The 27,685-nt window shown below is 30.5% G+C and overlaps 11 protein-coding genes across 11 annotated transcripts; 3 read left to right on the top strand and 8 right to left on the bottom strand.

Moving 5' to 3' along the window:
* Positions 1–528: 528 nt before the first annotated feature.
* NAEGRDRAFT_79095 (uncharacterized protein) lies at positions 529–2,261 on the bottom strand (the record flags this gene model as incomplete). The annotated part of the gene is made up of 1 exon (XM_002679208.1): positions 529–2,261. One exon carries the CDS (start codon positions 2,259–2,261, stop codon positions 663–665), a length of 1,599 nt encoding a protein of 532 aa, XP_002679254.1. The 3' UTR covers positions 529–662.
* Positions 2,262–2,686: 425 nt separating this feature from the next.
* Positions 2,687–4,819, bottom strand: NAEGRDRAFT_65526 (kinesin-14; the record flags this gene model as incomplete). Its single annotated transcript, XM_002679207.1, has 1 exon — positions 2,687–4,819. One exon carries the CDS (start codon positions 4,817–4,819, stop codon positions 2,687–2,689), a length of 2,133 nt encoding a protein of 710 aa, XP_002679253.1.
* A 182-nt stretch (positions 4,820–5,001) lies between these two features.
* Positions 5,002–10,425, bottom strand: NAEGRDRAFT_65525 (uncharacterized protein; the record flags this gene model as incomplete). The annotated part of the gene is made up of 2 exons (XM_002679206.1): positions 5,002–5,343; positions 5,386–10,425. The coding sequence occupies 2 exons, from the start codon at positions 10,423–10,425 to the stop codon at positions 5,002–5,004; spliced, it is 5,382 nt and encodes a 1,793-aa protein (XP_002679252.1).
* Positions 10,426–10,909: 484 nt separating this feature from the next.
* Positions 10,910–12,523, top strand: NAEGRDRAFT_65524 (uncharacterized protein; the record flags this gene model as incomplete). The annotated part of the gene is made up of 1 exon (XM_002679326.1): positions 10,910–12,523. The coding sequence occupies one exon, from the start codon at positions 10,910–10,912 to the stop codon at positions 12,521–12,523; it is 1,614 nt and encodes a 537-aa protein (XP_002679372.1).
* Positions 12,524–12,737: 214 nt separating this feature from the next.
* On the bottom strand, positions 12,738–14,033 carry NAEGRDRAFT_65523 (uncharacterized protein; the record flags this gene model as incomplete). Its single annotated transcript, XM_002679205.1, has 1 exon — positions 12,738–14,033. One exon carries the CDS (start codon positions 14,031–14,033, stop codon positions 12,738–12,740), a length of 1,296 nt encoding a protein of 431 aa, XP_002679251.1.
* Positions 14,034–14,294: 261 nt separating this feature from the next.
* NAEGRDRAFT_79094 (tRNA pseudouridine synthase family protein) lies at positions 14,295–16,679 on the bottom strand. The gene has a single exon (XM_002679204.1). It carries the CDS (start codon positions 16,598–16,600, stop codon positions 14,324–14,326), a length of 2,277 nt encoding a protein of 758 aa, XP_002679250.1. The 5' UTR covers positions 16,601–16,679; the 3' UTR covers positions 14,295–14,323.
* Positions 16,680–16,734: 55 nt separating this feature from the next.
* Positions 16,735–17,342, top strand: NAEGRDRAFT_79093 (uncharacterized protein). The gene has a single exon (XM_002679325.1). It carries the CDS (start codon positions 16,803–16,805, stop codon positions 17,157–17,159), a length of 357 nt encoding a protein of 118 aa, XP_002679371.1. The 5' UTR covers positions 16,735–16,802; the 3' UTR covers positions 17,160–17,342.
* NAEGRDRAFT_79092 (uncharacterized protein) lies at positions 17,296–18,177 on the bottom strand (the record flags this gene model as incomplete). The annotated part of the gene is made up of 2 exons (XM_002679203.1): positions 17,296–17,621; positions 17,700–18,177. 2 exons carry the CDS (start codon positions 18,175–18,177, stop codon positions 17,329–17,331), a joined length of 771 nt encoding a protein of 256 aa, XP_002679249.1. The 3' UTR covers positions 17,296–17,328.
* A 200-nt stretch (positions 18,178–18,377) lies between these two features.
* Positions 18,378–21,090, bottom strand: NAEGRDRAFT_65519 (uncharacterized protein; the record flags this gene model as incomplete). The annotated part of the gene is made up of 3 exons (XM_002679202.1): positions 18,378–19,474; positions 19,542–20,582; positions 20,661–21,090. The coding sequence occupies 3 exons, from the start codon at positions 21,088–21,090 to the stop codon at positions 18,378–18,380; spliced, it is 2,568 nt and encodes an 855-aa protein (XP_002679248.1).
* Positions 21,091–22,192: 1,102 nt separating this feature from the next.
* NAEGRDRAFT_65518 (uncharacterized protein) lies at positions 22,193–24,578 on the bottom strand (the record flags this gene model as incomplete). The annotated part of the gene is made up of 2 exons (XM_002679201.1): positions 22,193–24,203; positions 24,250–24,578. The coding sequence occupies 2 exons, from the start codon at positions 24,576–24,578 to the stop codon at positions 22,193–22,195; spliced, it is 2,340 nt and encodes a 779-aa protein (XP_002679247.1).
* Positions 24,579–24,721: 143 nt separating this feature from the next.
* NAEGRDRAFT_47745 (uncharacterized protein) lies at positions 24,722–25,513 on the top strand (the record flags this gene model as incomplete). The annotated part of the gene is made up of 1 exon (XM_002679324.1): positions 24,722–25,513. The coding sequence occupies one exon, from the start codon at positions 24,722–24,724 to the stop codon at positions 25,511–25,513; it is 792 nt and encodes a 263-aa protein (XP_002679370.1).
* Between the last annotated feature and the right edge of the window lie 2,172 nt (positions 25,514–27,685).

Raw genomic sequence — 27,685 nt, 5'->3', positions numbered from 1 at the left:
AATATTTTTTAATACCTTCTTTATTTGGAAATATCTCAGATATCACAGTTATTCAATACAATGACAATACCCTACAGACAGGGCACTCCGGATTGCCCCATGCATTTTTAAAATTAGCCAAACTCCAAGGCAGTGTTGTGGTAGTTGACTCAATTATGCCTGAAAACCTTTTCTCAAGAATTTCCACCAGTGTCGTTGTATTGGTTCGTGTTGATTGTTGGTTTCTTGTCTTAATTTTGAAAACATGTGCCCTCAATAAAACAAACTCATTTGCTTACCAAAAGAAAAAGTTTTGCAGATGTAAAAAGGCATGGATGGAGTTACGCCACCAACACTTCAGATAAATGAGCTGATCGTGGTGTTAGAATTACACTACATGCCTCATTCACAATAGGACTTTCCCATCCCTAACATGTAATTTACTTTTAATATTCACAATATTATGGTATTCTATTTTTGAAATGTTCAAATGTGAATTTCAGTATGATTTGGAACGATTTTTAGAACAAAGCTTTAGAACAAAGGAAATAGAGAAAATTAATATTGAATGATTTACTTTCGAAAAGAATTAGTCCTAATTCTGCAAAATTTTGTTTCTTCTTTGATTTTGTTTACATTTGTTTTTACAATTTAATTTCAGCCATTTTCTAATGTCTTTAGGTTTACTTCTTTTCTGATTCACTTTCATTACTGGTGGCACGAGTATACTTTTGTCTTGGAGCACGATTATTGTTATTATTATTACGTGGTTGTTGAGTATTATTGGTGACAGGAGTAGTAGTGGTCTCAGTCTTTGTTGGTGTACTGGTGGTGGTTGTAGATGTTGGTTGGTTTGGAGTTCTTGGGTATTGTTTTGGCTTTCTTTGGTATTTTGTGATTGGACATTGGTGATTATTGATTGAGACAGCTGGATTCTTCAATACTTCATCAACACTTTGTTGTTTTTCAAAGAAAATCAAAGCATACTTATTGTATGATTGATCCTTACCAGACTTGTTGTTAATATCAATAATGCTACCATAAGCTGCAAAAGCTTCCTTCAAATCACTATCCTTAGTGCCAACAGGAAGATCACGAACATAGATAGCATGCTTATTAAGTGGATGATCCTTTCCACGGAAAGTCTTTTCCTTCTTTTCAGCTGATACTTGCTTTTGTTCACCAGTTACTGGAGCAGTGGCTGGTTTCTTGTGTTCATTCTTATGATGTTCATTCTTGTGGTCCTTATGTTCCTTGTGTTCTTTGTGATCTTTGTGTTCCTTGTGTTCTTTGTGTTCCTTATTGTGTTGTTGTTGTTCAGTGGTAGTCTTGTGTTCCTTGTTTTCGGTCTTGTGTTGTTCAGTCTTGTGTTCCTTATTTTCCTTGTTGTGTTTCTTTCCAGACTTGTGTTTTGGTTGAGTTTGTTCAGATGATTCATTCTTATAATCTCTACCACTAGCAGCAGCAGCATAAGAAATTGTTCCGTGTGGTTCCTTATTTTCAGCAGGTACACTAGTAGTTGATTTAGCTTGAGTTGGTTGTTGATTTTGTTGTGGCTTTTCAACTACTGTAATTTCTTCTTCCTCAGCTTCATCATCTAATTGATTTTCTTCTGCTCCACCATAAACAGAACTGGCACCAGCTGTAGCAGCAGTTGAACTGGCTTCACTTCTTGGAGAGTGAGAACCGTTGGTAGTAGAGGAAACAATGTTAACAGTGGATGGATTAAGAGAGAAGGATAATTGATGACCATTTTGTGATTTAGAGTGATGTTCACTGCTTGAAGTGCTGGAAACAGAAGCAGTGGTTGATGATTCAGCAAGTGGAGGATTGCTTTGAGTAGCTTGAACAGTGGTTGGAATGTTAGATGTATCAGGAATGAAACGAAGATAATCATTTCTAACAAAGTATCCATTTTCTTGTTCAGCCAAAAGGAAAGTTTGAGTGAAATTCATTTCCTTTTGGTCAACTTGTCTTGTCATAACACCTTCTACAAAAACAAAAACAGCTCCATTCAATGAGCGTTGTGAGTCAACATAGGTCAATTTGACTTTACATTCTTCATAGCCTAGGGTTGAAATCTTCTTTTCAATATTATCAACTCCAACTGCTGCATTAGGATTAATATTTCCGGGTAATTGCTTAACAACAGTTGAGTGTTCATGAGTCATCTCAGATTCGGTCTTGTAAAATTTGAAAAGGTTTTTAGTATTTGATGACAAAATAAAGTAATATTGAGTAACAAAGCTGACACTAATTTGTTGTGGTGTTAATTCAGTCATGATGGATATACTATAATTTTAAAAATACAATAAATTATTATTAATATTATAAATCTAAGGTTATACAATTAAACATACAATGTTTACTCAGATTTTCTAGATGGAAATTGATGATGAAGAATTTGTTGCACCGGCGTGATCGCGGGAGGGATGTTGTTGTATTTTTTAAAGTGTTTCCAGCCATCATCAACCTCATTTTTAATTGGTACCATCAAGGTTTCACACTTTCTATGCAAGTGCACTTGTTGCAGCAACTCAATCAAATTGATGCACACAAACTTGTTATCTTGGTAATGATGATTTGAAGGCTAATATTGTACAGGTTCATTAGTTATATTATCTGTGTACAAGGACAAGTTATTACTCATTAGCCAAAAACAATAGTTAATAAATTAATTTTTTATAAATAAAGTAGGATCCACTCTCTACTTTACCTTTCTTGAGGCATTAACTTCACATGAATTTACCTTAGCAGCAAAACGAAGTGATTGAAGAGATTCATTTACATTATCTGGGTCAATATTAACAAACATCAAAGTCTTGGCATCTTTGCCTAAACAATTTTGAAGGAGGTAGGTCAATTTAGAGTCTCTGTATGGAACATGTGATGACTTATTCAAAAGAGCATTTACAACATTACTCAAGCATGTCAAACTGAGATTAATGTTTTGGGTTTCTTTAACTCTTTCACCGTTAGCTGGTTGACTGGTACCAATTCTTTCACTACCTGCCAAATCGACTAAATTCAATGCTCCTTGAGTTGTTTGATCAGTGATATCATTTCTTCCTGTAATTTGCAAAGTAAAGACAGAATGTGATCTACTAGATCTATCGTTTGATTGAGTTGCTGCAACAGCTCTATTCTTGGAAGCAATCTTTAACAAATCTTGAACGTGTTGTGGACCAGAAACGTTGACGTATTTGATACCAGTTACTGATGTAGAGCCATCTTTAGTATGCTTAATTTCATGTTTTACATTGTCCTTAGTTGTGGAGTCTAACAAATCTCTAATAGTTTCATTGTAAATTTCTACAAAGCTAGCAACGATTGAGAAAGTCCATCCTCTTTCTTTGAGTCTTTCAGCTGATTCAAAGATTTGGTCAACACTTCTTGGAATCATACCAACAACTTCTTTTTGTGATTCAATATCAAGCTTTGAGATTACATCTCTTGGTGGACCTTCCATAGTAAAAGTCTTACCAGAACCAGTTTGACCATAGGCAAAGATACAAACCTTGAAACCATCAAGTGCACTTTGTACAAGTTGAGAAATTTCGTGGAAAATTTCACTTTGCTTTGAGTTTGGTTTGAATACCTTGTCAAATTCGAAAAAGGCCTTCTTGCCATCAACTGAAGCACCAGTTGCAGATGTTCTGGATTCCTCTTGAACACTGATGGATCTTTCATCAACATCATTTTCTGGATAATCTATACATTTCAAGTTTTGGGCAGGCTTGACTCTACAATAAACTCTGATATTACCTTTAAGTTCTTGAATGAGATTGTGTAATCTTCTTCTTTCATTTTCATCCTTATGTCTCTTACTCTCAAGAGATTTGATATCTTCTGCTTGTTGTCTGATAATTTCTTCAAGAGATCTAATCTTTTCTGCTTTGGAGTTGGCATCTTCAACTGATAAGCTCAAGTCAAATTGAGTCTTTTCCAAATCAGTTTTGTACTTGGTAATTTCCCTAGTGAGTCTGTCTTTAGTGAGAGAAAGCTCTTTATCCTTAATTTCAGTAATTTCAGTAATTTGCTGTTCGAATGTTTCTTTTTGAATTCTAAGCTCACTTTCGTATTGAATTTTAATGGTGGCCTTGTCCATTTCTGCTTGCTTCTTTTCCATTGAGACTTCCTTTTCCAAAGAGCTGACTTTAACTCTCAAATCAATATTATCAGATTGTAATCTTTCTTGAACACCTTTCATGGCACTAATTTCAATTTCTTGGGATGTGACTGTAGACTTCAATTGGAAGTTTTCTTCTTGGAATTTGTTTGCTTGAGTGGAGAGGAACTTTGTTCTTTCTTCTAACTGACCCAAATCTTTGAGTTGATTGGTTTGTTCATCGATTTTAGTCTTGAGGTGGTTATTTTCTTCGGAAACAAGTGAAAGTTGAGACTTGGTTTGTTCAAGTTCAACCTTCGATTGTTGTTGAAGTTGTTGTTGTTGCTGCTGTTGTTGTTGGGTTGTTCTTCCTGGAGCAAGCATTCTACCAGAGACAGAACCGAATTGTCTGGCATTTGGATTTGTACTATTTGGTGTAGTTTTTTGATAGTGTGAGACTCTAGTGGAAGGTGTAGATGTAGGCTTTGGCATATTAATCTTAGAAGTGGCATTTGCTCGGATTGAATTGGTTCTTGTTGGTAAGGTTGGTTTAACTGGTGTGGTTTTGTTGGTGGAAAGTGTTGATGAGTTGAGAGAGGAGGAGCTATTAGAGTGTTTTAGTACTGGGATTTTACTAGTCTTCTTGTTAGGATTTACATTCTCTTGGTCCGTTGGTGAGTTTTCATCACTTCGCTTACGCTTCAAGTAGTTGTTTGGCGTGAGTGTGGACATTTTTTTGATTGTTGTTTTGTTTAAAGATGATTGGCGGGAAACTTATGTTAACGTTTTGTTTTCAAATTTAAAAAACGGAAAATTTAGGCGCCAAATTTCGAGTGTGTTAGATTGTTAGTCACAATTTCATTGCTTAACATTTATTGAATGAAATTTAGATTTATTAACTCTTAATTGCTTGTTTACAAGAAGTTGTTTTCCAACATACTGATGTTGTCTCTACTTTGTTGGTAGAGCTTGTATTCTTCAGTCATTGAGAATCTACTGTAAGTATCCTTCAAATTGTACATGACTGAAATCATTACATTGTCCAACATATCCTTAACCATCTTGGAGGATGGTTGTGAACACTCGTGTGTTGTGATAAAGGCCTTCTTTGAGGCGCTAGGCAAGTTGACTTCATATTCAGAACCAGTCTTGATATACTTTTCAAACATGTCAGAAATGGAATTCTTAACATCTGCATCTGATTTAGAATCAGCACTTCTAAGGAAATCAGTAATTGCATCATAGAAATAAACATTCTATTTAAATGTGTTAATAAAATTAAAATTTCCAAAACTTACTTCAAGTGAGAATTCTTTTTGACAGAATTCAACAAACAATGGTTTACCAAATCTATCACTCAATACAATGTTCAATTCATCTTCATCCATCTTTGATTGAGGAGCTACATCCTTATGGTACTGCTTTCTACGTCTTTCAGTAAGGTAAGAGACAACAATCACACCACCAAAAGCAGCAATCAAACAGAATGTGTAGAGAATACCAGCAATTAGGGAAACAATTTGAGGAGCCAAACGGGATCCAGCATTGGTTAATCCAACTGAAATTACTGAAATATCAGCAATACCAGCAAGATAGTTGATGGTGAGGAAAACAAAGGCTGTAATAAAGACGTGAATTTCCAATCTGAAATATAAATTGTCATCGGTAAAGTAGTAAACTTGAGGGACAGTCAACCATGCAGACTTTCCAAGTTGAACTTTTTGTTTCTTTGTTCTAGATAACATATTGAGAAGTTTTTCAACTCTATTTCTAGTTTGATTAAGATTGCTAGAGGATTTCTTCAACAAATCTTCTTGAGAATAACAACATGAAGTGAATAAATGGCGATTCATGTAGAAAAGATCCCAAGCTGCAATAACAACCATACAGATAGCAATTATCCATGCAAGACCAAAGTAGGAAAGGGAAGTAATATATGTAAATGTCATTCTTTCCTTATCTTGTTGAGCAGTGTTTGTACTAACAACGAAAACATTTCCTCCTCCCAAACCAACCCAAATGGTGTAATAAGCCATAATTATTGCCAAAGAAGAAAGCAAGGTAACCCAAAAGGCAATCTTGGAAGTAATAGCTCTATAAATTTGAGCATTGAAAAGAACCTTATTTGACATGAATTCATACATGTGTCTCTTGATAAAGTATCTAACAATTTGGACCAAGAAAGTGAAGAAAGCGGTCAAGTAAAGAGGAATGACAAGGATTACATTGAAATAGTTAAAACCGTCGCTGATTCTTCTAATATTGGCAATATCGGCAGTTGAATTGGATATACCCTTATCCAAAGATAAAACTACAATATTTTGGATGAATGAAATGATCAATGAGTCAACCATAATTGCAATCAAACCAATGTAAGGACCAATGTATCTTGATCTTACAGGATTGATGTTTCTGAGAATAATCAAAGCAATGAACACCAAAGCAGCTAGACAGAAATAAATAGCACCAAAAATAACATTGACAATTCTAATACCAGTACTTCCAAGATATTCTTCTTGGGATACAACTTGAGTAAATAATCTGAATGTAGAGAATTTAGTTGCGTGATTGCATGAACATTGTACAGTGTTGTCATTGAGGATCAAAGAGGAACAACCATCTGTACTCCAATAATTATTAATTTCGTCAATAAATTTACATTCGAATCCATTTGTAGAACCATTAGCTACAGTAAATGTAAACACCAAAGGTTTCGTCAATCCCTTGATAGAAACTGTCGATCTACTTTCACTACCAAATGATGTGGAGGCACTAACAACAAATGATAAAATATTACTAGATCTTGTACTGTTAGAGGCTTTTCCAACTGATTCAAACAATGAAGATTTGTAGTAGACAAGTTCAACACCATAGGCCTTAGAGGCAGAGTTAAGTGATGAAGTGGCACCAGAAAGATATTCATCAAAGTTGTCAGGAGTACCAATTGATGATCCTTCAATAGTATAATTACTGGATTTTGTAGAGGAAGATCCAAAAACAAGGATATTGAAATTATTAGAGCTGATTGACAAGGTTTGGGATGGAAGTAAAATCTTGGCAAGTTCTCTTGAGATAGAAGCCAAAGAATTGGTAATATCCTTATTGGTTTCATTTGTAGTAATATTCTTGTTGTCAACAATGTTTGACAATGAACCAGTCAAGGCACTAGCTATTTTATCTGCTTCACCACCTGCTGCATAAATTGATCTGAGATTACCTCCCAAAGTTGTAACACCAGAAACAAGGAGTTGAGAAGTTTTAGCAGTGATATCTGAAGGTTTTTGAGAAATACTCAAAATAGCTTGACTTGTCGAAGAAGATTGACCATTAAGTTTGGCTATAAGAATTTCTGAAAGTTTTTCTCTTAGGGATTTAGTATCTTGGTCAGCAGCAGAATTGAGTGTTGTTGCTGTAGTTTCAATTTGATTCAAAGACAAATCTCTTGTGTTAATAATATTAGCAAGTGAACTAAAGTCAATATTTTGAGTTGAAACAGCCAAGTTGCCAGCTGTCAATTTGTTTCCATATTCGTCTTCAATGTAGATTTGAAGTGTCATAGTACCATATGGAAGATAAGCACTATCATTCAAAATTGTTGAACTGAGAGATAATAAATCTTTAAAGGATGCAGCATCACTTGCATTGAAAGAATATCTGACAGTATACTTGAGAATTCTAGTATCAGAAACTGGAAGAGGAGCAACTGTGATATTGTGAGAGGTGAGGAGAGCAACACCACTACCATCGCTTGGAGAAATGCTGAGTATTTGAGTATTAACAGAATATGTTGGTAAAGCAGGTGGAGTTTTGATATTTAAAGTAGAAACATATGTGTTAACATCTCCCTTGTATGATACAGTGACAGTCAGGGAGAATTGGTATGAAGTATCAATGGTCAATTGAGCTGGATAGATAATTAAAGCAGCTTGTGTGGCATCTGTAATAGTAAATTTATCACAGGTCCACAAGTAACTAATAACCAAATCTGAAGGAATAGTTTCAGTGAAGGTCAAAACAGCTGAAAGACTTGTTGCTCTTGTTGTTGACAAATAACTGCTAAATGGGAATCTAGTTAGAGCAATAGTTGGGGCATAGGCCTTTGTACTGATGACAACTGTGAAATAAGCACTAAATGAATTGGAGTCGCCACTATATCTATTGTATGTTACTTTGAAAAAAACAGTGTGATTGGTACCAGCAAAGTTTGATGGAAGGAGTTGAGATGCAAGATTGGTAAAAGTAATCTTATTATTATTGACAATAGATGTGGATGCTTTGACAGAAACATAATTAGCTTGATCATTACTGGAAAGCCAGTCATAATCAAATGTTGAGGCATCAAAGGTTGGGTCAGTAATAAGTGCTGAAACAACAACAGATGCAAACTGTGATACATAGATTACACCTGTTTGATCTAATGTAAGTGGATTTGTTAAAGATGTAGAAACCTTTTCAAATGTAAAAGTATTGTTAACAACAATTATTTGATTGGTAACATTGGCAATACTTTCTGATTTGAGAACATAATAACCTGGTTTCAAATTGGTAACAAAATTCTTATCGAATGATAATTGACTACCTTGCCAACTGTATGAAGATGGACCTGTCAAATAAAGCTTTGAGGTATATTGAGTATAGGCCCAAATAGTATTATAAGCTGGGTTGGAAATACCAAGTGTAGGGGTGATAACAAGATTAGAAATATTAAAGTTATCATAAATCTTTGAGTTTGGTAATTGTGAGAAATTTGCAACAAAATTAAAATCATTTTGGAACAATTCACATTGGTTGCCAGTGAATGGTGAGGCACACTGACAATTATCAACACCAATACAAGAACCTCTGTTACTACAAGCCAAATTTGTTGGCTTTCCATAACAAGCTGATGAAACTGTAGTGTTACAGAATTGACCAATAAATCCAGAAGAACAGATACAATAATCAGTATCAGCACAAATACCATTACCTCCACAAACAGCAGAATCGCTTGGAGCATAACCTGCACAGTTGAAAAGAGGAGTGGAACAATCACCACCTGAGTATTGAGATGCACATTTGAAGCCAGTAAAGGCCAACAAATGTTCACTGTTTGGACCATCAGCCATATGCCAAATCTTTCTTCTTTGATCTGGAATTACAATTTTAGTGAAATAGGTTCTAGAGAGGAAAGTAGATGGAGAACGACCCAATTGACCTTTTTCATTACTACCAATACCATAAATAAAACCAGATTCAGTTAATGCATAAATATTTTTCTTAGTAGCAGTTACTTGAATTATAGTTTCTGGAGTAAACACTTGAATCCTTGTTGGTGTTTGGAGATAGGCAGAATTACCGAGTTGACCATTTGTGTTATTTCCCCAAACATAAATATCTGTACCATTAATTGCAGCAACACAATGAGTGGCTGAACACTTGAATGAATCTACACTTGATAAAATCTTTTGAGCAGCAAAACATTCACCAAAGTCACATGCATTTTTGATGGTTGGATTACAACCTTCCAAATTACTTCTGGCTCCACCAGAGTACAAATTACCCAAATCATCCATAACAAAAACTGCTGGAACATCATAACCACTTGAATTCTTAGCAGAAATAATTTCACATTTTACAAATGGTCGAGAATTATCATTATTAATGGCTTGATTAGTCAATGCTAAATAACCAACTCCATTGGACATGGTTTTAGCAGCTGGTCCCCAAATAGTAATATTAAAGTCAACACCATTATTGCTATGAATTGCACATCCACCCAATTTTGAAATAGAAGCATCAACAACATTCTGATAACCCAAAGCAGTAGGAGAGGAAACAACCTCATCAGCAAGAGTTTCTCTACCCAAATTATTATTTGTCTGATCGCCATAAACATAAATCTTGTTAGTGGTTGTGATTAAAGCAGTAGTGGTATCATCTCCTAAAATTGCAATTGGAAAATCACCACCAATATTCATAGTTGTCAAAGCAGGAAGTGCAGTGGAGGCTTGAATGAATTTTTGATCTTGAGTTGAAGACATTAACACATCTCCATTGTAGTCTGTTACTAAACTATTAGTCATTGTCATTTTACTGATATAGAAAATTCTATTGTACGTAGAGTTGACTCTAATTGGATAATCAGTAAAATTTGAAGCAGTAATACCAAGTTGTGAATAGGTATTACTACCCATTCCAATGATTGAAGTTGTTGGAGAAAAGAAACAAGTATTATCACTAATACATGATCCCAATTGATGAACACATTCAAAACCTGAACTATTGGTAAAACCAAAACATGTTGGATTCACAACAGCACTACAAGAATGATATTCCTGTTGACCCATCAAAATGACCATCATCATCATCACAATTGACATGATCAGAATCATTGAAGAATAAATTGATCCTCTGGTCCTTCTAGAAGAACCTTCTCCTCCCACTATCGATTGAACCGACATCATCTATTCTAAACACTACGCGTAAATTGAATTATTGGCCAATATAGAAGAATGATGAAAAAAGCCTTTTGCGTTTATCGTTATTTTTTTGCTGGTTGTTCAAACTCTTCGCTTGTGGATTTTGATACTGGGACGTGAACTATGCGACTTGCTGTTGGATATTGTGGGCGTTGCAAGTGAATGATTCAGTGAATTGTGTCAAAATCATCAGGTAGATGTCGATTGACTAACTTATTTGGAAGGTAATTTAATGAATGACTTGAGGTTTGAAATTCAAAGTTATTGCATACTCTTAAAAGATTGATTTTCAATAATGGTTGTTAACAATGTTGTTGGAAAAGTTAGGATTGGATAATAGCCTTTGGAATTTGGGCGGGAAAAAATGCAACAAAATCAAGGCTTGAGATTTCTTTCTCCGAATTCAGTGATGGTTCTATCAGTGAGTCATCAGAAAACATTAAATAATAATACCACCATTCAAATTAGAAATGAATTGTTCAAGTTGGTAAATCAGGTTTCCTCATCATTTGGTCCGAATGGTAAATTTAAATTAATTACTGATGTTCATCAGAGTCAAATTATTACGAGGAGTGGAAGTCAGATTTTAGAATTTATTAAAACTAATAATCCAATAGTACAATATTTGATATCATTGTTTAGTGGTGTTGCGAGTGAATTTTGTGATGGAACAATTTCATGTTTAGTGTTGAGTTATGAGTTGTTGGATTTAATTTGTTCAGAATTTGGAAACAAGTATGAAAATATTAATACCATTTGTAATTATTTACATCAAATTATGGAAAGAATGTTTAATAACAATTCAGATAATTCATTATTAAAAATTAAGATTGGAACGAGTGAGGAATTATCAATTTTTATCAAATCAATGATTAATATTCAAATTCAAAGTAATCATTTAAAAAATTTAATTTATGAATGGTTTGAATATTCATCAAATGGGTTTAAGAATTTACATTTAATTTCTGAATATAATTTAAATATTTCTAAATCTTTGGGAAAGATAGATGATAGTAAATTATTTAAAAATTCTTTGACATTACAATCACTTCAGAATTTGAATATAAGAATTTCGCAACAGGAAAAGGTTAATCAATCAAAAATATGTATCCTCAGTTGTGATTTGGATCAAAATATTGCCATGAAAATAGATTGTAATGTAATTATACTTGTTGGAAAACAGTTTAACATACTGAGTAGAAGATTTATTCAAATTTTGAATGAAAGAGGCGTTTCAGTATTTTTCTATCAATCAAATAGTATGGATTTGATATTCAAACTTGTTGATATTTTGAAAATGACTGGAATAGCAACTTGCTTTGAAAATCTCAAAGACTATAATTATGGTCTTTCAAACATGAAAACTATTTTCAAGAATAATGGTCAGCAATGTGATTTAACTTTTGACTTTCCTAATAGTATGCATGATGATGTATTTTCCACACTACAATTGAAATCATTGAATCAAGAAAACTTGAATCAAGTTGAATTTCAAATAATTAATTGTATTAGACATGTAAAACATGTAATTGGAAGAGGAGAAATTTCAGCAATAATTGGAGGAGGTTCATTTGAATGCCATTTATCTAATATTGTACAAACACTTGCCCAAGACAAAGAGGATGAATTGTTTAAGATTATTGTGACCCTCGTCTCCAAGTCACTGCTCACCATTCCAAAAATGTTGTTGAGGAATTCACTACCCCAATTCAACGAAAGATACTTCTTTCAACTACTAGAAGAACTAGTCAAGAAAAATAATGAGGAATATGTGACGTTTATTCAATCGACAAGTTCTATACAATCGCTAAATGAAAAGCCTCTTTCATTGATACAGAGAAGTGAGTTATTCCAACACGCATCAACCACTTACATTCCTCTTGAATCTTTTTACAACAGAAAACATATCATTCAGACTGCCATCCAGATTGTAATCAATATTTTGAGAATGGATACTATTTGCTTTAATAATCAGTAGGCAATTAGCATTTGATGACTGATCTTTTAAACTCAATTTAGTGCACTTACTTTCTTAAATGAAATTAAGTATTCACGAATGCACAACAGTTTTTCTCAACAATCAACAAATCAAATTAAACGTCAAAACATGGCTTCCACTAAGTAATGAATGTAATTAGAATAAGTATTAGAAAACCTAGGTTTAGTTTATTTGATAGTTTACAAAAATTCTCTTAAAATTTCACATTTTGAAAAACAGATTTGATTTTTTCTTCATATTCTTCTTTTTCGCTTGATTGGAAATTTGATTTGGAAAAATCAATTGACAATAACTTGTATTGAACTCGATGAACTGATTGAAAATGTTCATCCATTACAATTTGTAATTGATAAGTAAATGTAAATAAATTTTGTAATTGCATGTTAATTACTTGTTCAATTCTTTCATGAATTATAGTTGGCAATTCAAAATTATCTTCCAATTCTCCATTTATAGAAGGAGAATTTGACTCTTCAACTATTGGAAGTATCATTTGTTGTTGTTGAAGATAATGTTCATGATTATTTGTATAAATCTTAACTGTCCAATTTTTACCTCTAAAATCCTTAAACATTATTCCAACATCCATTAGTGCAGGTCTCAATTGATTTAAACCTTCGAATAGAGCAGTTTGACTACACAATTTGAGAATGTTAACAACTGGTGATTGTTCTCCAAAAACTTCTTTTAAAAAGATTGAAAATGTTTCAAAATTTTGAACATTAATCATTGAGGAAGAATCTGGACTATTTGTTCTATTCGAAATGTTATTCAAAGTATTCATTAACATTCTTGTTGATCTTCTTTTAAAATCAATCATTGGATCATTCATACTCGTATCAATAATATCTAAATCTCCTTTAACTGCTAATAAACTATAATGTGATGAACTACTTGTATTACTTCCATAAGAGGAATGTTGATCATCTTGTTGTGATAGCTCCATAACTCCATTTTGTGAACCATTAACACATTTTGATAACTCTGCAAGGAATTTACAACAAACAAAATTAATATCACCTTCTGCTCCTTTACTTGGTGATGATTTAACTGTTGGTTCCATATTTGAAAATGTTTCATTTCCATTAAAATATAAAATTGTCTTTTTTACTAATCTTGGTAAATCTTTAGCAATAGAACTTTTAACAAGTATTCCTTCTTTATCTTGAATACATGATTTTATAATACCTTCTTTAATTATTTGTAAATTTACTTGTTTTTTTAAATTATTCGAATTATTTGAATTATTTAAATTATTTAAATTATTTGAATTATTATTATTTAAATTATTACTATTATTTTGTAATAGAGGTGTTGTCATTGATGGTATAGATTGTTGTTGTTGTTGTTGTTGTTGACTTGTCCTTCTTCTCCTATATAAATAAATAGAATAGACAGTGACAGAGAGTAGAAGGGAAAATAAACAAACTCCACCAACACTTGATGAAACTGCAATTGCAATTACATCCTTCTCCGATAATTCAACCATTGATGATAGTGATGATGTATGATATTTGTATTGATAGTTGTTGTAGTTGTTGTAGTTATTGATGATAGTGATGAATCAACATGTTGATGATGATATGATGATAATGTTAGTGATGATAGAATATTCCCCATTAATAAATGCTATTATGGATTCAGGATTCTGGTTTTTTTATTGTTTCTTCTACTTGTTTCTTCTAACAAATGTTTTAATGTTTGATATTTTTTTTTCTAACGTCATTCGAATCACTTGTCTGTATCGAATAAAGTAAGGGTTTATTGTGGACCACCAATTTATTCACACATATTAGCATCAGCAATAACATCTTCTTGTGGATTGGTTTCATCATGATCTTGTTCAGTAGCAAGTGATTGTTCTTCATCATTAACTTCATCATCTTCATTTGTTTGTTCTTGTTCTTGTTGTTCTTCTTGTTGTTGTGGATTTCCATTACTTTCAATCCATTTCCAATCAATAACAGATGGAAGACGAATTAGTTCACGAACGAACATGGTTGCATAATTGGAAGAGTTGAGAGAGAAGGAAATAATAGCTGCCTTTTTGGTATTTTCACATGGAATTTGTTCCAAAGGTTTCTTTGTAATGTTATTATCATAATCAGTTTCAACTAATTTGTTTGTTTCTGGATTGTAATCTTTAAATTCAAATTCAATATCTTTTGCTTTTTCAATCATGAAACGATAGGCACCAAATGTTCTATATTGTGAAAGATGTTTCTTATAATCTTCTTCAGTAATTCCACCATTTTCTAACATGAATTTATAATAAGTTTCCTTATTAACAAATTCAGTGGATGGGAATTGAATATCATAACCTGGAATACTCATTACAACATCTTCAATATTGTATTTTTGAGCTTGTTCTTCAGTTTCAATTCTAGTAATTGGACTTTCAAATGTTAATTTTGGATCTTCACAACTCTTTAATTCACTTCTAGAAACAACAATATCTCCAACAACAACTTTCAATCCATATTTTTCAATTCTCAATGAAACCATATGATTATATACAAGTGATTGATAGGCATGAATATACATGGATAATAAATTCATTGGTAATGCTTGAATTGCTGCCAAATGATCATTTTCAGATGTTTTCACATAGGAATTCAACATGATCTTTTCAGTATTAAATTTGAATTTTGGAAGTGAATTATAACATTGTTCAGCTGAAATCTTTCCTTCTGTAAAATCAATAATTGTTTGTTTAGCACGTTGATCTCTGACATTTTGAATACCAGCAATTAAAATAATTTTAGCTAAAGTTTTCCAATTGGATTTCAAAAGATGTTGACCCAATAAATGAGTTGGATAATCACTATGATATTCTCTCTTAACACTATTGTAAGTAATACCAAATCTTTGCATACCAAAATAATTGATATAACCATACTTGTTAAGTTGTTCAATTCTTTCTCTGAAAATATCTTCAACATTTCTATTTGAAAATGGACTTCCTTCTGGAATTTTTAAATCTCTTAAAACAAGTGTAAATCTGTTACCACTCAAATCACCAAGTTTCAATGGTCTGTCAACATATTCAAAATTACCAACTTTAACCATTTTGTGACATTTTTGATTAACTTGCATTAATTTTTCAGCACTAATTTGATAACCAGTAACTCTTTGAGTTGTGATGCCTCTCTTATCTTTTGTACCTGCAATTTGGAAATTCTTTTGTTTCAATTTCAAAATTCTACACATTTCACCAATAATTTCAGTGGTTTCACTATTTTCCTTATATAAAACAAATTGAATATAATTTGGTCTTTCTTTTGGCCAAGCAAATTGTCTTGGATCGAAATATGATTGAGTTGCTGGATTATTTTGTTCTCTTCTTCCTCCCTTCTTTTTGTTATCTCTCTTTTCTCTCTTCTTGGCTTTACTATTATTTTGATTATTCAAGAATAAAGTTTGAAGAGTGAAACTTTGGAATTGATATCTCAATCTAACATATTGATCATTATCCTTATTTAAAGTATCTGAAACCATAACATGACTGAAATGTTCCTTGATAATGTTGTGAATCTTTGATCTATTATTCTTATCATTTTCTTTAATTAAATGTGTTGGAACATCAGCTTCTTCAATCTTTTTTCTTTGTTTAACAATTTCAACAAGTGAATCTTCAGTTTCTTGATGCTTTTGTAAGAAATCTTCAATACCAGCAACAATTGTTTGATCAGAAATAATTGATTTAAATTCTTCAATTCCTTTTCTTTCATTTTCCTTTTTAGCTTCTGGATCCAAATCAATATCCTTTGATCTTTTATCCTTGATACTCTCAGGAATTTCTGTACTTGTCAAATAAATAACCTTTCCATTTCTATCAATTTCATGAACAATAAAATCACTAAATCTTTGTTTCATAATACCAGTGAATGGAGGTAAAGAAATATCCAATGAATCTCCGTTTAAAATTACATCAACATATTTACTAATACCAACAGAACTTTCTTCATCACAATATGGTGAGAGTGGATTCTTATCTTGGGCAATCTTGAGTTTTTTAGATTGTTCTTCTGAACCTTCTTCTAATGTTCTTTTCATTTTTAATGCAATTCCGAAATAGACTTTTAATCAAAGTTTTGAGATAAAATACAAAAAGGCTCCTTGCACAAGTTTAAAGGCTATTTTTTTAAATATTCAAAATTTTTTAAAAAAGCCTTCAACAAATATTATTTCAATTCATTTATTAAAAAATCATCAAATTACTTTAAATTATTTAAATTTTCTTTCTACTTCATAATCAATGTCGACGACGGAAAAGAAACCTAGTAATAATAATACACTCCTCGGAAACAGTGAACCAATTAATTCATCAACACCAACCACTAATAAGATTGTATCTTTTCTAGGAAGGAAGAATAATTTCAATCCTATCAAACCAACATCTTCAAAGCCTAATGAAGTTCCACTCACTCGTCTCCAGAAATTAGCATTGAATATTGGAAAGATGTGGAATGATTCATTCGGAAGGAGAGTGATAGCATTCACTGCCTTGTTTATTTCTTCAGCCTATTTTATTGCCATTCCTAAATTCAATACCTACATTAAGAATAGTCAACAAGATGAAGATGATGAGGATGATGATGATGGAGAAGAATAAATTCTTTCTCAACTCACACAAAGTGAAAAGAGTGATAAATTAATGGAATTATTTGGCAATGATATGAAAAGCCTTTTTCAATAGAAAATAATCGAAAATTAGGGTTAACAATAATAGAAGATGAAAATAACAAATCTAGATTTATAATCAATTTTAATAAATTAATAATTTAAACCTTTTGATAATTAGCAGAAGTTGGTTGTGGATAGTATTGTTGTTGTTGTGGTGGTTGTTGACCAGAATAATAAGTAGTTGGTTGTTGAGCAATTGGTTGAGAAATAGAATGATGAACATGATTGGTATGATTGTGATGAATTTGTTGATAGGTTCCTGATGATCCAGCTGATCCAGCTGCTGCACCTGCTGCGGCTCCACAACAAACTGTGCAACTGAGAACACCACAACAAATCAAGATTGGAATTAATACAGCAGCAACAGCACACAAAATGGTGATAATAACAGCTAAATAGATGATGATGATTAGTATGAAAAGATGAAAAAGGAGTATGATATTAGATCAATGTAAAGATAACAACTTACCAGCAACAATAACACCAATAACCCAATTGGCAATATCTTGTCCAGAGATGACACTAACTTGTAAAGTATAATAATTAGTAGAACTACCAAGACCATAAACACCAATATAATATGGTTGAGTGAGAGTTGAATTCTTCAATGTAATAATACTCTTTGAAACACCTGGATAGGTAATAATACTATCATAATTATAGGTAGTTGGTGGTTGATTAGCTTTGATATAAACATTAACAGATGATGATGAATAAGTGTTGGTGAATTGGACAGACATTGAACTAACACTATCAACATTAATATAATACATATTCATAATTCCCTTGCTGACGGATCCAGTCACAGTATCACCTGAACTTTTAAGTTGAATGGCTGTTGTTGCGCCATGAATGAGTGTCATACCCATCAATAGCATACAAACAATCATTACAGTGCGGGCAGTTTTGCTAACTTCCATATTGTTAATTGTTGTTGTTGTTGACATTTTTTTTGATCAAGGCTTTTTCTCAATAGTGTGGAACGCTTATTTTGCTGTAATAAATTGGAGATGAATTGGAAATCATTTTTTACTGTGTTAACTCGGATCACTTTCTAGCGAGGTAAAGCCCGAAATTAATTGTAATCTCACAAGTATTGACCTAGAGATTGATTATCATAGAAATTGAACATATTTTTACTTTTCATTCAATTATATGGTGGATATTGAATGTATTCTTTACATCTATCAATTAACGTTTGAGTAGCCAAGTCATTACAATCAATATCTTGACATCTTGTCATTAACAATTTAAGTGCTTCAGTAAATCTTCCTAATTGATATTCAGCAAGTGCAGATTCATAAATTGGAGTTAATTTCAAACGTGTTTCAATTTTAGGATTTGGTATAGTTTCTTCCTTTCTTGAAATTAATTCATAAATAGTAATACCAACCGATTTACCCTTTACACCAACTGTATCAATTCTTCTACAATTAAAACTACTAGCAACATTCTTATAAGTATCTTGACTAATTAAAATTTCAGTTCCATAAAACTTATTTTGACCTTCCAATCTTGATGCTAAATTAACAGAATCACCCAAAGCAGTATAATTTAATCTCCATAAAGAACCAATATTACCAATAATACATGAACCAGTATGTAATCCAATTCTACATTTAAATAAAGGTTTGTTTTGTTTCTCCCATATTTTTCTCAACTTGTCCATTCTTTCTTGACATTTAATAGCAGCTCTACAAGCTCTCATTGAAGTGTCATACATAAAATTAGGAGCTCCCCAGAATGCCATTACTGCATCACCTATATATTTATCAAGTGTACCTTCTTCATTCACAATTTCTTCTGTCATGACATGGAAATATTCAGAAACATGTCTAATTAAAAATTGTGGTTCTAATTTTTCACTCCATGTTGTAAAGTCTTCAACATCTGAAAATAAAATTGTAATATTTTCATGAATATGACCACCTAATTTCATTTCAATTCCCTTTTCTACCATTTCCACAATTAATTGACGAGGAACAAATCTCATAAATGATCTCAATGTTGTCTTCATCTTTTCAAAAGCTTCAGATAAAAGTAAAATTTCACGAATTCTAGTCTTGATAATTCCTCCACGATGTACTTTAAGATTTGAAATGGCTTTACTCTCAGATGAGAAATATAATAATGGTTTAGAAATTGAAGAGGCAAAATAGAATACAAATACCATTGAAAAACAGAATGCTAATATACTAACACCAATATTAAGACCTGTTAATAAAAGTAAATTACCAATAAAATCTATATTACACAATTCAACAATATACATTTCAAATATGATTCAATTTTTGATAATAAAAAAACATACCAATTTCAGGAGCACAAATAATAGTCAACCATTGCATGTTTAAATCTTTTGAAGATGAAACAATCTTAAAAGCCATTAAATAAGATTCACCTCCATACATGAATCTAAACAATTCTTCTGATTTGATATTCACATCATGAACATTATTAGGTATAATCTGTGTGATAACAAATCTTAAAAACAAATCTTCAATTTCTTCTGCGTCTGGTATTTTATAACCACCTGTACTTTCTGGATCTTTCTTTGCCAATTGATTATAATCTTTATAGGCAACCATTCTCTTTTTCAATGTATTTGATTCTTGATCATAATTCATTTCTACAACAAGTGCAAAACCTCTTGCTGAAACATGATAATTCTTAATAAAGGAAGCCAATTCTCTCACCACAACATTTGCACTTGTAACGCCTAGGAATTTTGTTTCATTAATTTGAGAATAGACATTCTCCTGATAACAAATGTAAACTCGTTCTTCAACACTGTCAGCACCTTGTGTTTGTACTGACATTGGTACAAGAGCTTTATCATACGATTGTGATAATTTAAAATATGTTTCTGCGAACGGATTCCAAAATTCTTGTTCAATATATCCAATAACATCAAATTTTAAATCCTTCGTCAAGTTATATTTAGTAATGTTGGAATATGGTAAAGATTCAATATTTGACATGTAATAATATTCTTGTTGATTATCATATAATTTGGAATTCCAAATTCTTGTTTCGGTTTGTTTTGTATTTACATAAATGTAATCAGCATTGCGAGAAGTAAAATCAAATAAAAAGAAAGAAGCCTTATTATGTTTGTGAACTGCAGCAAGTGATTTTAAAATTGATTTGTAATTATTAAAAGTGTTGAAATAATCATCAGTTTCAAACTTGGAATAATAATTATCAGTAATCATTTGTTTTTGTAAAACTGTTAATTTCCTTCCTAGATCTAAAAAATCAGAAACATATAATTCAGCTCTATATAAAGATAATAAAACAACTTGTTTTTCAACTTCAACTGAAGTTAATAAAGAAAAGGTTATGGAAATTGCTAATAATAATAAAATTGGTGAAATAATTAAAAAAAACATTGAACATAATAAAGAACATCTAAAACTAAAATAAAAACTTCTTGGACTTGAAGCTAATGAATAAATGCTACCTGTTTCAGATGGAGTTGGATCATTTAAAGCCATAGTTGATAGATTAGTTTCACTTTTAGAATTTAAATTTAAAGTACTTGATGAAAATTGATTTGGATCATAAGTATTCTTCTTAGGCTCAAATACTGCTGATTCTAATCTCATCATGACTGGCATTTGTTTATCAATTCTCTCCGCTTCAAATTCAGAGTTTGAAGTAATGTAAGTTTCATCAAAAAGTGAATTACTTCTTTGCGTACCTGATGCTGATATTGGTCTTGAATTTAATATTTGAATTGTACTAGCAGAATTATTCATCTGTTGACCCTTAGAATCCGAAGATTTAAAGGATAATGTCGTTGTTGAGGGCGTTATTTGACTCTGCTGTGAGGGTGATAGTGGTGTGACTCGACTCATTTTTCAATAATTATATAAATGTATGTTATTATTCCAACGAAAACCAACAATGCGTTTGTTGAGGGTTTGAATGAGAGAATAAGCCTTGTTTGTAGATATCAGAGGAAGTTGCGCGCGCCAAGAACACACAAGGTAATTATGTTGCTATTAGTTTGTTGCGTTGCCTTAATTGTTCCTAGATGATTCACAAAGCACGCACTCGTGTTATCTATCTTGACAAGTGTGGGATAGGATTCGCTTTGAGAGGATTAGTAAACTCTGATGAAATATTCGGATGAGTTTACTATTTTACTAGAATTTATGTATTGTAGTTAAATAGCTAAACAGTTAAATGATGTTGATGGCTATTATATTTAGACAGGTTCAACGCTTAGAATTATTTATGGGAGTAAGAACAATATATTTTTGAGTTGAATCTGGTCCTTAATATACTTTATAGGTAATAATCGATTTTAGTATTCAATATACTCTTATTAGATAAACAATGTAAATGATGCCAATCTTGATGATGATATTGTTAAAGTGGAGAATACACACAACGTATCTGTGTATTAAATTCAACAACAGTAGTGTGTTGAGTGTTGTTAATTTTTCTAAGAGTAATCACCTCCATAGTGTAGAGAATCAGTAAACCTTAGGGTATCCACTGCAATTACTAAAGTCGTTGTTGTTAGTTGTTGAATGGTGCACACTGTGTTGCTATTGAGGAAACCTTGTGGTGTGTTTGGACTGTTTAAATAGTTGGGCATCCTAAAAGGCTTGTGAATGCATTGATCAATCCTTAAAACAGTTTTGAATAGTGGGGCCATCCGATCTTTTCTCAATTTTTTAATAGTTGACTAATTTGGCTACTGTAATTTAAGGTCATATTACCGTGTGGGACTAGCATTACCATTCTTGTAAGGTGAAGGGATCTTTGCTTAATTTTTGGATTTTAAAGATCAAATTTAGGTTTTGAAAGTAAAATGCGAAAATTAATAGAGTGATAACCTAAAATGTCCTTATTTGGGCAATTATTAATGATGACTTATTAAGAAATGCTTTTCCATTGTATTACTTTCTAAACCTTGTTTGGTTTTTATTGTTTTTATTTACAATGAATTTACATCATGTTATTCCTCACAAAGGATACAAACTTTCCTAAATGTTGATTTGTTGTTAGATGCGATTGTTCCATGAGTGAACTGGCAAGCTTCATTAATGGTTGACTGAATGGACTTCCCAAAGAGTAGACGTCTATTAAGAACTGAGAAAAAATGGCTTGTTGGTGTGCAAATTGGTTACCTCCATAGATTATTTCAATAGAGTTAACAAGTTGGGCAGCCATTGATTTAACAACTTCCTTTTTCAAAACTGAGAAGAATTTAACTATCAACTGTGCAGCCATCTCGCACAATTCTTCATCAACCAATCCAACAAAGAAGTGATTTTGAAGACGATCATAAATCTCCAACCATTCAGATGGACATGAATCCTTAAATGTCTTATCATCTTCAGGTTGATCTAATTGTGCTATAGATATACAAGCATTCAATACATCGTAATGTTCAACTTCCAAGTGATCTAGATTTACAACTTGATCAGAAACTACCTTTGCAACCGTTAAACTGTCCCATTCAAATGGTATACTCATGATTGGGAACTTGTATTGACTATTTCCAACTTGTAATAATTCAACATGATTTGAAGGTTGTTCCAAAAGTGCAACTCTTTCTTCTTCTGTTATAGAGAAGAGAATGTCAAGGTAAACAGATGTTAATCTGTCACTATATGTTTTAAGATGAGAGCTAACATATGAGAGAATGATACTCTTCAATGTTGAGCTCAATTCTCTAGCTAACAGTCTTTCTAAGAACGCTATCAAGATGTCTTCATGCTCTTGTATATTATCTACCATGTATAATTTTTTGACTTGTGTCAAACACTTAGAGGTTAAAACAATTAATTGAGCTGTTACTTCCCACCAATTATCATTTTCCAATGGTTCAATACTTTGGGACCATAAATTTTCCATAATGTATAATAAAGGTTGATTGGAAAAGTTGACTTCACTTTCACTATTATCTCTCTTAGATTTTGTTTCATTCTTATTATCAAATGTAATATCGTCATATGATAATAATGTATGAACAATGGATAAACTTGAAGCTCTAACTTTTGGAGATGGATTACTCAATCCACTAATAGCATGATTCATGTATACTTCGAAAAAGTCAACTTGATCATCATTGAAAATTGGTCCATTTCCTGAATCATATATTGTTAAAAGAGATGACTCATGTCTTACCAAAAGAGCTAGGATATGAATTATTAAATGTGACTCGTATTTAGAGCATTTTTCAACTAACTTTGAAATCACTCTCTTATGGGTGTGGAAATCTGATGTTGTAAAACTGTAAACAATTTGAACAATTTCTTCTCTCTTACTTGCTTGAGTTGAAATTGTTTCAACAAATTTATCCAATGCAAAATCTTCAACAGCTTCCCAAGTTGATTCAGGATCTCTCGATACCATTTCAATACCCAATGTTATTAAAATAGAGCACAATATTTGAAACACAGTTGCAGATGAATTTCTTACAGCTGGAATGAAAATGTTCATAAACTTCCAAAAATCTTTTGGTTGAGCTGACATCATTTCAGAATAGAGAGGAATCCTTTCCTTTATACTATTAAGAATTCCTTCAGAATGTTCAACAGGAATTGAATTAATCTTCTCCAAAAATGATGCAATTAAATTTCCTCTGTCCAATCTATACTCTGAAATGATATCCGATTCATTACATGATGCTGCCTCAATAATATCATTCATATCAATGAAAATATTTGCTAATAATGCAGTGGCGGCCATTTGTTGTTGTTGATTTGATGATTTAGAACGTTGAGTACTTGATGATTTACTATCTCTAAATGTAATTTCCAATGAAGGTATTTCATTATTAGTATTATTGTTAGATGAATTTCCTTTAGCTGATGAAATTTGATTTCTCTTTGACATGACAAAACTTGAAACAGCTGCTCTTCCATCATCCTTATTAGTTTTAGAGACTGTTGGTTTAGCAAAATTAGGTACATTAACTGTAGGAAGTCTGATTGGTTTAGCCTTCTTGACACTGGTTTTAAATTCGGATCAAGAAATTCTTATTACTGAAAACTTACCTCTTTTCTGTGAGAAATGTATAAACTTCTTCCAAAACAACATTCAGAGAATTTGGTCTACATGCAATTAAATCATCAATAACTTTTCTTGAAATATTTAGTCCATGTTTTCTAAAGAATTTTTCTAATAATTGCCAATTATCCATTTTAGCCTTAACTCCAACACCGATATCAAAGCTGTGCATTTCAACCTCTTGAGAAAAATATCGAGAAATAATTTCTGCTATAAGAAAACCATTTGAAAAATCTCTTCTCATATTCTTTATCGAATACGACAAGTCCAATGATTGCATCCACTTGAGAATTTCTCTTGGAACGTTTGCACTCATTTTTTTTGTAGTTATTTTAAGCGGTTAAACTTGCCGCCAAAATCTAACGTTAAATAATTTCAAAAAATAATCAATTTAATATCACAGATAAAAAAATGTCTCAACAACAAGCCCTCCAACCAACTAATCCTCTAATGGCCACAATGAGAGGCACTAGTCTTCAACTCGCCAATAAGAAAACCACCATCATTGATAAGGAAAATATCACGCCAACAGGACTCAAGTCACAACAACAACAAAATTCAAAGCCTATGAAGAAGGAATTTTCTTTAAAGCCTTCGAACAAACTTGATCTGAAGAGAAAATTACAATCCACTACTATATCACCACCACCATCCGGTCAATATAAAAGTCCATCAAAGAAGAAGAAATTTGCCATCTTTGAAGATCAAACTTTTAAAGTTAATCGAGTTAATTCATCATCACCTATTAATTCACCAACAATACTTTTAGATCAAACAATTAATACAACATCTACTACTATTACTAACACTATAATACAACCAGTACTCGAAACAACTAGTACACAAAATACAATTATTCAATATGAAATAGTTGAAGAAGAAGCAATTATTCAACCATATTTGGAAAAGATTAAAATATTAGAAAATGAAATTATAGAATTAACTAATGATAAAACATATTATCAATTAATGTATAATACATTGAGTATTAATAGTGATACTAGATTAACAATTGATTCATTGAAACAACAAATAACAATTTTAGAAACTACTAAAAATGTATTTAGAAATAAGATTCTTTCATTAGCAAAAGAAAAGGAAATGATGAAATCTGATTTTGAAAATCAATTAAATTTACAAAAACAAGCAGATAAACATTTACGTGAAGTGATGCAACAAACTCATGAAGAAGAAGTTTTACAATTACAATCAGAAATTGAACAATTGAAAAATAAGTTACAAACAAATTAAATCTCATCCTTGTTTATCATCATCATCATCATTTGGTGATATTTAAATGTCATTGAAAGAGATGAATTGTAAATAATTTCCAATACATAAAAAATGAATTTCAGAAGAAATGTTCCTAAAAAACGAAAATCTTGTCAATTATCTTCTTGTTTAGATGATGATGAGGATACTATCAATAATACATTGTCATCATGTTCCTTATCATCACCATCACATTCCGATCATCATCAAGTCAACTCTAATTTATTACAATCATCAACTTTTGAATCAACAAGTAATGAATTTATTCATCAAGAAAAGAAAATTAAACTTTTCAATAGTATTTCAAATAATTCATCTAGTAGTGATAATAATAACAATGATGAATATGAATTATTTAAAAAACAATGGAAAATAATTAAAAAAGGAATTTTACAATTTTTAGAAAATTTAAATTCATCAAGTCAAGACTATTTAATTATTTATTCATCCATTTATAATTTATGTTTAAATTTAGAAATTTCAAAAGAATTAATTTATATTAAATATGAAAAAATTATTATAAAATTTTTAAATAATAATTTAAATCAATTAAAAAATTTAAATGGAGATTTATTTTTAAATCAATGTATACAAAAATGGAAAGATTATTTAATTATTATTAAATATTTTACAAAATTATTTAATTACATTGAAAGATCTTTTATAGAACAATTTCAAAAATCAAATTTAAAACAAATTGCAATTGAAAATTATTTTAAAATTATTTATTTGGAAATTAAAAATAATTTTTCTAAATTAATTTTGGAAAAATATGAAAAAAAAAGAAATTTTGAAATTATTAATGAAAATTTATTAAAAAATGGAATTTTATATTTAATTGAATTATCAAATGAATTAAATCTATATAAGGAAAATTCAATTTACTTGGATTTTGAAAATGAATTTTTAAATTTATCAAATTTATATTTTAAACAATTAAATCAAAAATGGAAATTAGAAAATAATTATTTATTTAAAGAAATTGAAAATATTTTAATTTTTGAAGATAAAAATTCCTTTTTCTTTCCAAATTCAACCATTAAAAAATTATTTAAAAATTTAAATCAAGAATTAATTTTAAATAATTTAGAAATTTTATTATTAGAATCAATTGAAATATTTAATAATTTTAATATTAAAGAATTAAAAATCTTATTTAAATTATTTGAAATTGTAAATGAATTACCAAAATTAGCAAATTCAATGAAACAAGTAATAATTAAAGAAGGAAAAGAATTAATTAAAAATGATTCAAATGAATATATTACAAATTTATTAAAATTAAATACTAAATTTAGTAATTTAATTAAATTTGAATTTAAAGATAATTTTTATTTTCAACAATTTTTATTTCAGTCATTTACAAATTTAGTAAATGAAAATTTAGATTTTCCTGAAATTCTAGTTAAATATTTTGAATTTAATTTAAATATTGAAAATATTTTATTATTATTTTCCTATTTAAATGATAAAGATTTATTTTTAGAATTTTTTAAAAGATTTTTATGTAAAAAATTAATTAAAAATCAAGAAATTGAATTGGAAAAACAATTAATTTATAAATTAAAATTAAAAATGGGAAATTCATTTACTTTTAAATTAGAAGGAATGATTAAAGATTTAAATAATTCAAATGAATTAAAATTTAAATTTAAAAATTATTTAATTAATAATATAAATGGAAATAATAATATAACTAATGATAATAATAAAATAGAATTTAATCCACAAATTTTAACAAATGGAATTTGGCCTTCCATTTATATTCAATTAAATTTAAAATTAAAATTACCAAATGAATTTAATAATTGTTTAAATTTATTTTTAAATTTTTATAATTCAATTACTCAAAATAGAATATTAAAATGGATACATTCACTTGGTACATGTCAATTAATTGCCAGATTTGGAAGTGAATATGATTTACATGTAAATGAATATCAATGTTTAATTTTATTATTATTTAATACTAATTTGGAAATTAAATGTTTTGAAATTTTAGAAAATTTAAATTTAAATTTAAATGAATTAAAAAATTTAATTTTACCTTTAACAATGAAAAATATTTTAATTAAAAATGGAAATTCTAAAATTTTAAAAAGTGAAGATTTATTTTCTTTAAATTTAAATTTTAAATCAAATCATAAAAGA

This window comes from Naegleria gruberi (genome assembly GCF_000004985.1).
Source record: "Naegleria gruberi genomic scaffold NAEGRscaffold_14, whole genome shotgun sequence".
Taxonomy (NCBI): Eukaryota; Heterolobosea; class Eutetramitea; order Acrasida; family Naegleriidae; genus Naegleria; species Naegleria gruberi.
This window is presented reverse-complemented; position numbering and strand designations above follow the sequence as displayed.

Bases quoted from the DNA above. Each gene is read 5' to 3' on its own strand.
- NAEGRDRAFT_79094 (XM_002679204.1), bottom strand. From the start codon at position 16,600: ATGAAAAGAACATTAGAAGAAGGTTCAGAAGAACAATCTAAAAAACTC.
- NAEGRDRAFT_79093 (XM_002679325.1), top strand. From the start codon at position 16,803: ATGTCGACGACGGAAAAGAAACCTAGTAATAATAATACACTCCTCGGA.